The sequence below is a fragment of the Canis lupus genome, unplaced genomic scaffold (genome assembly GCF_011100685.1).
Source record: "Canis lupus familiaris isolate Mischka breed German Shepherd unplaced genomic scaffold, alternate assembly UU_Cfam_GSD_1.0 chrUn_S358H518, whole genome shotgun sequence".
Classification (NCBI taxonomy): Eukaryota; Metazoa; Chordata; class Mammalia; order Carnivora; family Canidae; genus Canis; species Canis lupus.
In genome coordinates this window covers 20236-32931 of record NW_023331285.1, presented here as the reverse complement: position 1 = coordinate 32931, position 12696 = coordinate 20236, and the positions used below count along the sequence as shown (strand labels likewise).

At 64.3% G+C, this 12696-nt stretch overlaps 2 protein-coding genes across 2 annotated transcripts; both read right to left on the bottom strand.

Moving 5' to 3' along the window:
* Nucleotides 1-237: 237 nt before the first annotated feature.
* LOC119879176 (melanoma-associated antigen 10-like) lies at nucleotides 238-2777 on the bottom strand. The gene is made up of 5 exons (XM_038589588.1): nucleotides 2716-2777; nucleotides 1727-2520; nucleotides 1524-1631; nucleotides 1016-1094; nucleotides 238-257 (listed from the first exon to the last, which is right to left on the bottom strand). The coding sequence occupies exons 2-5, from the start codon at nucleotides 2243-2245 to the stop codon at nucleotides 238-240; spliced, it is 726 nt and encodes a 241-aa protein (XP_038445516.1). The 5' UTR covers nucleotides 2246-2520; nucleotides 2716-2777.
* A 3971-nt stretch (nucleotides 2778-6748) lies between these two features.
* On the bottom strand, nucleotides 6749-10480 carry LOC119879177 (melanoma-associated antigen 8-like). The gene is made up of 2 exons (XM_038589589.1): nucleotides 10330-10480; nucleotides 6749-8687 (listed from the first exon to the last, which is right to left on the bottom strand). Exon 2 carries the CDS (start codon nucleotides 8323-8325, stop codon nucleotides 7381-7383), a length of 945 nt encoding a protein of 314 aa, XP_038445517.1. The 5' UTR covers nucleotides 8326-8687; nucleotides 10330-10480; the 3' UTR covers nucleotides 6749-7380.
* Between the last annotated feature and the right edge of the window lie 2216 nt (nucleotides 10481-12696).

Sequence of the window (12696 nt, the reverse complement as noted above, 5' to 3'; positions counted from 1 at the left end):
ACTACATCCCCACAGGGGACAGTCCCGGGGACCCTTGGCATTCCTGCTCTCTCTGAGGGTGGGGCCAGCTTGGCTTGGCCAACTCAGTGCCTGAAGACAGGCAGGTAAGCCCAAGTCGGGCCCAGGAATGACCCCAGGGCAGGTGCCAGCAGTATTTGTCACACAGGGCAGGCAGGTGGAGGCCAGATAGCAGGTCAGAGGCCAGCCAAGGGGGTGCATTCAGAGTAGGCATGGCCATCACTCGGCAATGAGGTCTCCTGAGGAGCAGGACCATGGCTGAGGTGCCTTGTGCCAGCCTGTCAGGACACCAGCTCAGGCATTTGCATAACGTCAGGACTTCCTGCTGGGGACAGGGGACATCATGCATAATCCACCTTGGCCTGCTGACAACTGCCAGACACCTGGCCGCTGTGTGTGAATACAGATAATGTGGGACAGGACCTGGCATCCCAGAGATGCCTACCCGAGGACCCACATGCTGGTGCTCAGGCGTCCTGAGTGCTCAGTGTCAGCAGTCCATGGTGGCCTGGATCAAACCCCGGGCCCCAGCAGTCACTTCCCCCCAGGACTGTCCCACTGGGCCTGCTCCTGGGACTTGTGCCAAGGCCACAAGCCTCAGGATGGCATGTGCTCCTCCTCCCCCCTCTCGTAGGGCAACCGACCTTCTGCAGTGCCTGGCTCCTGGGGACCCAAAGGCCCTCCTGCCCGGCTGCTTACAAAATCCTCATGTGAGCCTGGGGACCTGCGGGGTGTGGGGGAGCATCCTGGTTACCACCGCCGTCACCCACTACACTTTCCTCTGCTCAAAGTGCCATTTCGGGACCCTAGGGTCCCGGCAGCTCTGGGGATGGCTGATAGGTACACACCCCATCTCTGCCTCAGCCTCAGAGAGCCAACCTCACAGTGGCCTTCATGAGGACATCAGCTTCACAGAACTATGGCTATGACCCAGGAGTTCTCTGAGAATATCCACCTGGCACAGTCGCCAGGGTCACCAGCTAGGAGTGTCATTTACCGGCCCCTAGGACATGCACCGCCGGCGGCACAGCCTGGTCAGCACCCCTGGAACACAGGTAGGCAGAGGGGATCCCCGTCTGGGGACCCCGACAGCAAGATGAGTGGCCGTGAGCAGCAGCACTGGGGAGGGAGCAGTTGGCAGTGGGGAGACAGGACCAAGCCCAAAGGTCTGCAGGCTGAGGCCACGGTCAGGAGAGACAGGACAGGGCAGGCAGCAGGGGCTATGGGGGCTGCCAGCTGGACCCCAGGAGCAGGACGCCCGCAATCCTGGCCCGGCCACTGGGCAACGGGCAGATGGCCTCCCAAAGGAACCTCGTGCGGGGCCTGAGGGGTTTGATGGCCGTGTCTTGGAGACCCAAGGGTCAGGTGGCAGGAAGGACTGCCCACTGGCCCTCTCTGTGGGACACAGCGGCTCATCTACAGAATGCCCCCAAGTGCCCACCAGCTGTGGGGTGGGTGCTTCCAAGGCAGGATCACATCTCATTGCCACTACTTTGCACACTCACGTGGCTACGGTGGAAACTTGTTAGTTTCTTCGTAGGCCCTGGGCACCCAAGGAACTCGTTGCGGGCAGGGTCACTGTCCGCAACCTGCCGGCACTGCAGGTAGCCTTCCTGCACCCACACGTTGGTGAAGTGGCCCCTGGGCTCCCGATAGACTATGTGCTCTTGGCCATCGCCACCCCTGTGAACCCCGGAGTCTCCCACACCTCCTCCTCGAGGACACATCCATCCTGTAGGAGGATCAACCCCAGGACCAGCCCCAGGAGGCTGGTCTTGGGGATACCCCACTGATCGCTCAGCATCCCATCCCAGGTGAGGCCCAGGATGGGGTTGAGGACGTAGGAGTGCTCCCTGGGATCCACTTCAATCACGTCTAGGCCAAAGACCAGCCGCAAGCAGATGGACGCTTGGCTCAAGATGGCGGGGAAGTCGTCCTGGTATTCTGGGGTGAAGACCTCCAGCATCTCTGCCTTGCTGGTGGGCTGCTTGTTGCGATACTTGAGGAGCAGGAATACCACCAGGGCAGCCGTCTTCATGCGGAAACTGCCCTCCACCAAGGGCTCCTCATCTCCCGCCTCCCCTGGGCCGCTGGGGCCAGGAGGCTCGGGCTGGCCAAGGCCACCAGCTGCCCCACCATTGGGGGAGCGGTCGGCACTCTGAGAGCTCTGGGGAGCACTCAGGGCCGCGGGAGTAGCAGACCCCTCCTCTGGGGGGCCAAAGACCATGCCAGAGAAGGACAATGAAGGGCAAGACGACAAGGAGGAGGGGGAGGAGGAGGGGAAGGAGGAGGGGGAGGAGGAGGAGGATAGAGAGAGATGAGATAGGTGGTATGGGGGAGATGGGGTAGAGGGGGAAGGTGGAGCCTCCTCCTCCCCTTCCTCCTCCTCCTCAGCCCCAGACAGCTGGGCATCCCCAGGCCCTCGGCCTCCTCTAGGTCTTCTCCCTGCTTCCAAAGCTCGCTGCTATTCCTCAGGGGCATGGTGTCAGATTCGGGCTGAACCTGAAGACAGAGTTGGGAGAGCTTGTCAGGGGGCAGCCCGGCCAAGACACCCCGAGGTACCAGGTCTGACAGGGGGCCGTGCCCGGCTCCCCTGCAGAGGGGTCCCCTGTGTTGGGCTGGGAGAACCCCTGACATCAGGCTCAGAGAGAGCGTGCACTTCACCTGGCCAAGTGGCTCTGGCTCGCGCCTCCTCACCTCTGTGTCCTGAGGGACCCCCGCCTCAGACCAAGGCCTCTGCTGCCAGTTCTTGAAGTCCCTGCAGGAGGGAAGGAGGAGGGTCCTCAGGGTGCAGACTGCCAGCCCAGCCCTGGGGCCCAGTGTGGACAGGACGGCTGCCACATTCTCTGGGAGGTCTCCTGCAGTCAAGGTGGGGAGTCCCCTCCTCAGCCTCTCAAAAGACTGCCCCGGCCCTGTCCTTCTCTGGCCAAACTGTCCCTGCAAGATCACAGGTCCCCAACACTCCACAGGAGGAAGCCAGGGGCCCAGCCTTGGCCACACCTGCCAAAGTCTCCAGGATTCTTCCTGGATCATGCATAAGGGATGGGCCAGCTCTGGCTTCCATCTGGGCTGGGATGGGGGCACCTCTGGGTCTTCACCTGGACCCCACGCAAGGCCTGGGAAGACTCTCCGGCTGGCCCTGAGGCTACCCTCCTTGCACCTTCCTTGCAAGGGCCCCTGCCACGACCCCCCACCAGCCAAAGTCCAGAGAAATCAGTTGGGCCACCTGTCCCGCCTCTCCCCATGGCCCACACAAACGGCTGGGGCGGCCTGGTCCCTAGGGATCCTGCTGTGGGAGGCATCCCCTCATATGTCACGTCGACTGTCGCCAGTGCCTGGTCCAGGGCTAGGGCAGGGCACCCGCCTCCTCTGCTGACCTGAGTCCAGACCCTCAGGCCCAGGCCCTCCGCTCCCTGAAACATTATCCTGCCAGGGCCTGCTCTTCCTCCGGGCCCCCAACCTCCCATAGAGGAGACGTGCCCCTCACACCAAGACCGTACCAACCCCAGGTCAGCCCACCTTCCTGCCCCCACCCGCCCCAGGGACAAGTGAGCATTCCACTGAGGGCCAGATCTCTCCCATCCTCCGTGGGCTGCCCAGAGGGCAGGGCCCCACTCCACTGCACTGGCTTCTTGGCTCATGGGCCAGGTGGGGCCAGCCAGGACGTCCCCAAGGTCCTCACCCTGACTCCCCGCTGGCCATACACCCTCCACACACACCCTCACCAAGCAACCCCGAGGTCCTGCTACTTTGAAGCACAAGCCCTCAGGCCCTAACACTCAGAGGTGGACATCAGGACCGTAGCATGGGCTCATCTTGCACAGGGGCCTCCTTCTTCCCTGGACTGCACGTGCTGGGGCCCAGGGTCCGTCAGTCCTCCCTCTGGTCCTCACCTTCAATCCCCTCAGGCCCCGGGTCGGCTCTGGGCAGTCTGCAACCCTGCTCCTTCCTCCAATTCCCCAGGCTCTAGGAGACTTGGCTGGCAAGCCAGGGCACGCCCCAGGAGGTCCTCGGGCCCTGGGGGCTCCCAGGACCCACTCTAGGCTGCGTTCCTAGGGCTGCAGTTCCCCTGTAGTCCTGGCCTTGGCCACCAGCCACACGTGGGCCATTGCCTCCCACTCCACCTGACCCCACCGCAGCCCACACCCTGGAGGCAGTGCTCCAGCCCAACCGCCACAGGTGTGGGAGGCCCTGTCACATAAGCAAGCGACCACGCAGCTCGGGACTCGTCCAACCCCCGGCAGCCTCCCGAGGCTGAAGCAGGGGCAGGGCCGTGGTGCTCCGGGCTCCCTGGGAACCCACTCCCTCGGGGGTCTCAGTCCCTCGGGGATCCTCGCCTCCAGCCCTAGCTGACCCTGGGCCCCTCGGGCAGACTACCGGAGGCCAGGGCGCTCACACCCAGGCCCTCCCCTCCTCCCGGACCCCACCGGGGACAGGGAGTGACCATCTTTCCATCAGGACCATGACCCAGCCTGGGGGCTTCCCAGGGCTCACAGAGGGGGCTGAGCTGGGGGGCGGGGGACAGGCTCCCTGGGCCCTTCTTCCCCACCCCTGCTGGCGGGGCTCCCTGGGCGCCTAGGCCTCTGCTTGGCTCCACTCGGCCTGCCTCCCGGGACTGACTGTGGACTGGGGTGCGGGGTCCCTCCGTCCTCCATGGACATCCTCGCCAGGAACCCAGCAGGACCTGGGCCCACCGTCTGCCCCCTCAGGGAGGCCCTGCTCTGAACACCAGCCCCCTGGTCTCTCAGAGCCCCGATGCAGAAGTGGGGCCTCACCACGTGTTCCCATCCCCCCCCCCCCCACGACCTTCCCGGGCCGACTCTGGGCTGGGGTGCGGGGTCCCCCGGGCCTCTTCTGCATCCTCACCGGGATTCCCAGCACCACCCGGGGCCCTCCCCTCTGCCCACGTGTCCTAGGCCCTGCTCCTGACGCCAGGGGCCCCCAGTGCCTCAGGAGGCCCGGATGTGGAAGTCTGAGCACCCATACTCGCACGTGAGAGCAGGTACCCATCCCCACGGGGGCCTCACAGCCCTGGCGACCCTCTACTGGGGTCCTCTTTGTCCCTGTCAATGGTCCATCCCTCGCCTCCCCTTAGCCCCGGGACCCTCCCCTCAGCCCTCAGCGTCTGCTCCCGCCACACCAGGACTCAGGCTCTCGGGTACCCAGATGTGCCAGGCCTGCCGCACCCGCCGCCACCATCCGGCCCCATCCCGCTCCCCCGCGGGCTTCCCGGGCTCACCGTGGGCCCTGACCTCCGCCGGGTCCCCTCTGTCCCCCTCAGGGTCCATCCCTCGCCTCCCCTTAGCCCCGGGACCCTCCCTCCCCTCCCCCCTCAGCGTCTGCTCCCACCAAACCAGGCCTCAGGCTCTCGGGTACCTGGCTGTGCCAGGCTTGCAGCACCCCCCGCCACCATCTGGCCCCATCCCACTCCTCCGCGGCTTCCCGGGGGCCCCTCTAGCGTGGGCCCTGACCTCCGCCGGGTCCCCTCTGTCCTGTGCACCTGTGTCCCTGCCCTCCCACCCCGCCCCCACAGGCAACCCCTGTGCCCCTGTCCCCCTCAGGCCCCGGCAAACCTCCCTTCCGACGGGGATCCTGAGCTCCGTGGGGTCCTGTCCCCACCCCCACAACCCAAGTGCGCATTTCCCGGGTGGCCGCGTGTGTCCGGCCTCCCCAGGGCCGCCCCCCAGTCCCAAGGAGGGGGCCCAGTGCCTCCATCTCTCCGGGAGGAGTGGAGGCATGAAGGTGGGGTGGGGGACCCCCGCAGTTCTCCCTCAGCTCCTCACCCCTGCTCCGGGAGGGCCCGGGCCCGTCCTGCCTCCGGGCACCCCTCAGCTCCACGCCGCGGCCCCGCCTTCCCCCGCGTGGATTCTCGGGATTCCCGACAGGCCCCCTCCAGCCGCCCTCCGGGCCGCTCCGGGGCTACCTGCTCGCCTGGCTGCCGCCAGCCCGGGCCTGCCCGCCTTCGCTCGGCGGGGACCCCAATCCGACCCCCCACGCGAGGCCCTCCGCTCTCTCAGACCTCCGAGGCGGACGTCGGCCCACCTCACATCCGGACCCCGTGCCAGGGGTCCCCAGCGCTCCCAGCAGGTGGGTCCGGCGGAGATGGGCTCCAGGCTGGGGGGTCGGGGGGGGGGGGAGCAGGTGGGCGGGGCCCTCCTTCAGGCTGGGAGGTCAGGGACTCTGGCCGGCCTGGGCCCGCCCTCCCGCCACGCCAGGCAATCTGCGCGTGTCCCCCCCCGCCCCCCCACAAGCCTCAGGTCCCCGCTTCCCGACCTGGAGGCAGAGTGGAGGTCGGCCTCCGTCCCCCGCCCGCTGCTCGCTCCTCAGCTGCACACGAGGAGTCGCGCTGCCCACAGAGCCCCCCCGGGCCCCGGGGCCTTGGACCCTGCAGAGCCTGCCCCCGGGAGCCGCCGCCCCCGTCACCCTTTCGCCCCTTGGGGCTGTCGCAGGCCTCAGGACACCCCTCCCCACCTCCCTGCCGGACGGCGGCCTCTACACAGTCCCCGAAGGCGGCGTGTCCCCGGGCCCCTCGTGTCCTCACTGCTCACACACAGGGCCTTGCAGGGAGCAGAGCTCAGCCGCTGTGTGGCCGTGAGGGAGCCGCCAGCAGGGCTCCCCTGGCCTCCGGCGGGCCCTTTCTCGCCCTTTCCGCGGCCCCCGCCCATGCCGGAGCACACCGGTCCGGGTTCCTTGGGCCCTTGCAGAATGAACGGGCCAGGAGGCACAGGAAGCCAGAACAAAAGACTTTTCCTTTTTATTGGCTGCACGACCCGACCCCGTCCTTTGACCCCTCCGTCCTTGCTGCTTCCCAACCCATTTCTGTCCCAGTGCCCTGCCTGGGATGAGGATCCGGGTGGGACCCACACAGGGACGAAGGTGGACTTTGGCCAGCTGGTTTTCAGGACAGGATGAAACTCTTAACTGTTGAACTGGGGGATGTACAGAAGTTCGGGATGGGGGGGGGGGGCGGCGGCTGCGGCGGTCCGGGCGGGGGGAATGTCAGTGACACACGTAGCCTCCCAAGCTGATGAATCCCCCGAATCCGAGCAGCGATGTGCAAGAGCCTCCTCATGTTAACCAAGCTCTCGATCTCCGGGTCGCGGCAGAGAACAGGCCCCCAGAGTGGCTTTTCACCCTGCTTTCTGCCCCCAAGCCGCCCTGGCCCTGCACTCCTAGAAAGCCCAGTGGTCTGTCTTCTCCAACACAAACACACAAACAAACACACAAACACACACACACAGGGAGACCCAGAGGCGCCCACGGGGAAGAAGCAGCCGAAGGGATGCCTCCCTTCGTGCCCATCCCGCGGGAGAAGCTGCCGACCCCACCAAAGGCTGGAAAGGGCCTGGCCGCCTCTGGGGCTCAGGCCCACTCTTCCTCATCAAACGGGGCCAGGGAGGAAACCGGCCACCTGCTATTAACCCATAGCACATACTCCATGACCCGTAGCTTGCTGGTTTCCTCGTGGGCCCTGGGCCCCCACAGGAACTCGTAGCGGGCAGGGTTGCTGCCCGCCACCTGCCGGTACTCCACGTAGCCTTCCTGCACCCAGACGTGGGTGAGGAGCTCCCTGGGCTCCCCATAGATGACGTGCTGCCTGCCGGCAAACACCCCCATGACCCCCAGGGCTTCCCACACCTCCTGCTCGGGGGCACGGTCGCCCTCCAGGAGGATCACCCCCAGGAGCAGCACCAGGAGGCCGGTCGTGGGCAGGCCCTGCTCACCGCTCAGCATCCCATCGTAGCTGAGGCCCAGGACGGTGACCAGGACGTAGGAGTGTGCGATGGGGTCCACTTCCTTCACTTCTACGCCAAAGACCAGCTGCATGCACTCACAGGCTTGACCCCAGATCTCGGGCCAGGCATCCTGCATATCTGGGCTGAGGACCTCCAGCACCTCTGCCTGGCTGGTGGGCTGCTTGTTGAGATACTTGCGGAGCAGGAACCCCACCAGGTCAGCCCCACTCATGAGCATTGTGTCTCCTCCTTGGGCAGAGGGCTGCGCATATTCGGGCACCTCCCAGGGGTTCCAGATCTCCTCCTCTGGGCCACTGGGGCCAGCAAACTCCACCTGGCTCCAGCCACTGGGTGCCCTGCCACTGGGGGAGGGCCCGGCACTCTGAGGGCTCTGGGGAGGACTCCAGGCAGTCTCAGACCCCTCCTCTGGGGGCACAAAGAACAGGCCAGAGCTGGACAAGGAAGGGGAGGAGCAAGAGGAGGAGGAGGAGGGGGGAGGAGGAGGAAGAGGAACACAGGTAGGGGGGAGATGAAACTTCGTCTTCATCCTCAGCCTCTGGCAGCTGGGCATTGACCAGGCCCTGGGCTTCTCCCGGGTCTTCTTCCAGCTTCCAGAGCTGACTCGTGTGCCTCAGGGGCATGGTGTGGGCGTGGAGCTAAAGCTGAAGACAGCGGTGGGATGGCTGGTCGGGGTGCAGGTGGGCCAAGAGAGGCCCCGTGCCAGGGCAGAGAGCGGGCCGCATCAGGATTGGCTACACAAGGAGTCCCCTGTGTGTTGGGCTGGGCGAGTTGAGCCCCTGGCACCAGGCTCGGAGACAACGTGGACCTCACCAGGTCCAGCGACACAGACCTGCTATGCCTCCTTCACTCTGTGACCTGAGGGCCTCCTGCCGGCGACCAAGGCCTCTGCTGCGCTGCCAGTTCTTGGAGCCCCTGCAGGAGGGAAGCAGGGGGCACCTCAGGGTGCAGACTGCCAGCCCAGCCCTGGGCCCCCAGTGCACACAGGAAGGTTGGCTCGCACTCTGGGAGGCCCCCAGCAGTCCAAGTCCCCTCCTTGGCCTGCCAGTGCCCTTGGCAGGGCCTGGGACCCAGGCCTCTGTCTGCGGTCCTGAGGCCAAAGTGTCCCCACAAGACCAGGCTGCCCCGACCCTCCCCATGAGGAAGCCAGGGGACCGGCTCTGGGCAGGCCTGCCAAAGGTCTCTGGGGGTTCATCCTGTGCCGTCAAATAAGGGATCACGGATCACGGATCACGCACCAGGGGAGGAATGGCCCAACTCAAGCTTCCCTCTGGGCCAGGATGGGGCGCCTCTCGCTCTTCACCTGGACCCCACGCAAGGCGTGGGAAGACTCTCCGGCTGGCCCTGAGGCCACCCTCCTTGCACCTTCCTTGCAAGGGCCCCTACCCCGACCCCGCAACCAGCCAAAGTCCAGAGAAATCAGTCGGCCCACCCGTCCCGCCTCTCCCCATGGCCCACACAAGCGGCCGGGGCGGCCTGGTCCCCAGGGATCCTGCTGAGGAAGGCATCCCCTCATTTCTCACCTCGACCCCCGCCAGGGCCTGGACCAGGGCAGGGCAGGGCAGGGCAGGGCAGGGCAGGGCACCTGCCTCCTCTGCTGACCTGAGTGCAGACCCTCAGACCCAGGCCCTCCCCTCCCTGAGCCCAGAGATCTGGAGAGGAGGAGGGTCTCCGCGGGATAGGCCACACCCCGGGTTCTCTTCCCAGGGCTGCCAGGGAGGGGCACCCAGATTTCGGGGCCATCCCCTCCTGGGCCTGAGGGCTGCCTTGGGGGCCACTCACCCCTTCAATGTAGGGTGGGCGGGGGTCCACCGTCTGCCCCCTCAGGGAGGCCGTGCTCCTGACGCCAAGGGCCCCCAGTCTCTCGGGAGACCCGGATGTGGAAGTCTGGCCGCCCGGCGGCCCGCCCGAAGGCAGGTCCCCAGCCTGCCCAGGGGGCCTCCCAGGCCTCCCATCCCTGGCGACCTCCTGCCAGGTCCCCTCTGTCCTGGGCTCCAGGGCCCCCGCCCCCACAGGCACTCCCTGTGCCCCTCCCCCCCTCAGGCCCTGGCAAACCTCCCTCCGGATGGGCTCCTGAGCTCCCTGGGCTCGGGTCCCCCCCCCACCCCCCACCCCCCCCGAGGCGCATTTCCCCGGGGGCCGCGTGTGTCCGGCCTCCCCAGGGCGGCCCCCCAGCCCCGAGGCGGGGGCCCAGTGCCTCTCTCTCTCTCTCTCTCTCTCTCTCTCTCTCGGGGAGGGCGGGCCGTGGGTTGAGGCATGATGGTGGGGTGGGGGACCCCGGGGGACCCCCGCAGTTCTCCCTCAGGTCCTCACCCCGCTCCGGGGAGGGCCGGGTCCCGTCCTGCCTCCGGGGACCCGAGGCCACTGCCCCAGGCCCCGGCATCCAGGCCTCAGCTCGACGCCGCGGCCCCGCCTTCCCCCGGTCATGGTCCTCTCTCGGGGTTCCCGGCAGGCCCCCCCCCCCCCCCCCCCCCCCCCCCCCCCCCCCCCCCCCCCCCCCCCCCCCGCCGCCCTCCGGGGCCCCTCCCCCGCCCTCCGAGCCCCCTCCCGGGGCTACCTGCTCCCCTGGCTGCCGCCGGCCCGGGCCTGGCCTCCTTCCAGGGGACCCCAGTGCGACCCCCCGCACCGAGGCCTTCTGCTCTCTCTCAATTCTGACGCAGAGGTCGGCCCACGTCACATCACGTCCTGACCCCGTTGCCAGGGGTCCCCACAGCTAACAGCACGTTGGGTTGAGATGAGTTCCAGGCTAGGGTGGGAGGAGGGAAGCGCGCCGGCTGGCAAGGCGGGGGCCCCCTGTCCTCCCCGGGCTCCTGCCCTGGACTCGGGCGGGCTGCGGCCTCGGCTCTCTGCAGACCTCAGTCGGTGCCCCTTACACCGAGCCTCTCAGGCCCCGACGTGTCGTCCCTGAGCGCCCGAGGGGTGGTTGCTGCGGCTCGGGCCCCACCGGCTCTGCAGGTCCCGGGGTGGCCCAGGGCTGCCGGCAGGGGCACAGCAGGGTTCGGCGGCCCCCAGCGTCCTGGCACAGGTCGGCTCTCAGTCCTCACCCAGGAGGCCCTCATCAGGACACAGGCCTGCTGTGCAGCCGCAGCGCCCATAGCCCCGGGGCAGGGCAGGGGCAGGGGCCGGGAGGAAGCGCCCCTTCCCACGGGGTCCCTTGGCCAGCAGCCAGACTTTAGGGACATCGTGTTAAAGGTTTAGTTTCCTGGGGGCGGCCGAGCAGCTGCAAGGGTGTCTAGGGGTGTCCCGTATTGCGGGGCCCACTGCAGGGAGTTTTCCCCTGACATGCTGCGTCATCGGGAGAAACACACCGTCCCTCTCTACCTAGCGTGTGTCCAGTGCACGCGTATGTATAAGGTGTGCAGATTATAGGTGCTGGTATGCAAATGTACGTACATATCACCTAAATACGGACAGCGACACACGTATGTGCGTGTGTGTTCCCGTTATACATGCGTTTGTATATGTATTTATATAGGTGTAGACTATATATATACTTTATCAAAAATACCTTTTCTTACTGTGTGAATTGCTTTGATACTCCCTACTCTATTTCAGGTTGATTCTGTATATTCTACTTAAGTGATTTTTTTAAGGGGCATTCCTTGCCACTAAGATGATTTCAGGGGGTTATTTGCATAGACTCTAGAGTCCAATGCCTCAATCATCCTGTCTTTCCCCGTGTCCTCTTAGCACCCCAGGGCTAATGTCATGTGTACTCTGAGGCCTTGCCTCAGATTTATGCTGGGAAGCAGAAGCAGAAGTTGGAAATTGCTCCGCCTATCAATCCTGTCATCTGCATTGATGCAGGCTGCATTCCCTCCCCACATCCCTGATGTTCCCTGCATCCCCAACCCAGACTCAATATCCAGCTCAGCAGTCTTCAGGGTCCCCCAAGGCTTTCTCCTCATTTATTGTTCGGACGTTGTTTATTCTGTGTGTGTTTTTCAAGACTTTCATTTCTTTCTTTCTTTCTTTTTTTTTTTTTTTTAAGGTTTTATTTCTTTACTCATGAGACACACAGAGAGAGACAGAGAGGCAGCAACACAGGCAGAAGGAGAAGCAGGCTCCACGCAGGGAGCCCGATGCGGGACTCGATCCAGGCTCTCCAGGACCAAGTATCTGCCCAAGACTTCCTTTTTTTTTTAAGTGAGGTTTTAGTTGCACAGAAATGAAAACGGAAATTCCTTCCTCATCGTATTCTGATAGAAGCTTTTTCCATTAGCTAGTGCTGAATTTCTTTCAAAGGAGTCTTCTATACCCAGTCGTGATCAGATGTTTTTAGTTCCATTATTTTGTTAATGTAGATAAATACAGTTGAAAGATTTTTCTTTTTTTTTTTTTTTTTTTAAGGATTTTATTTATTTACTCATAGACACAGAGAGAGAGGCAGAGACACAGGCAGAGGGAGAGGGAGAAGCAGGCTCCATGCTGGGAGCCCGACGTGGGACCCGATCCCAGGTCTCCAGGATCACACTCCAGACTGCAGGCAGCGCCAAACCGCTGCGCCACCAGGGCTGCCCAAATACAGTTGAAAGATTTTTCTGACGTTAAGGCAGATTTCTGTTCACTGGGCACCGCCTCTCGTCCGTTTCGTTCACTACGATTTTGAATATGCATATACTTATTCAGGATATTTGCTGCTATATGAGTGCTTTTGGCTTAAGCGTTCTTTCAAGGTGGATTTCTCCTCTAGCATTTACATCCAGGAGCACTAGCGTGGGACATTTAATTGAAAACAATGCCCATATTTTTCTTTAGTTTGAAGGAGTTTTGCTAAGATGATGACTTCTCCCCAACCATTTGGCCGAATGAGACCACAGGGCGGTGGGGTGGGGGTGGGGGGGGGGAGGTGGGAGTCCAAAGTGGCCGAGGAGTTGAGAGACCTAAGTTCCTCTGGTCCCCGGAATTCAGCGAGACAGCTACT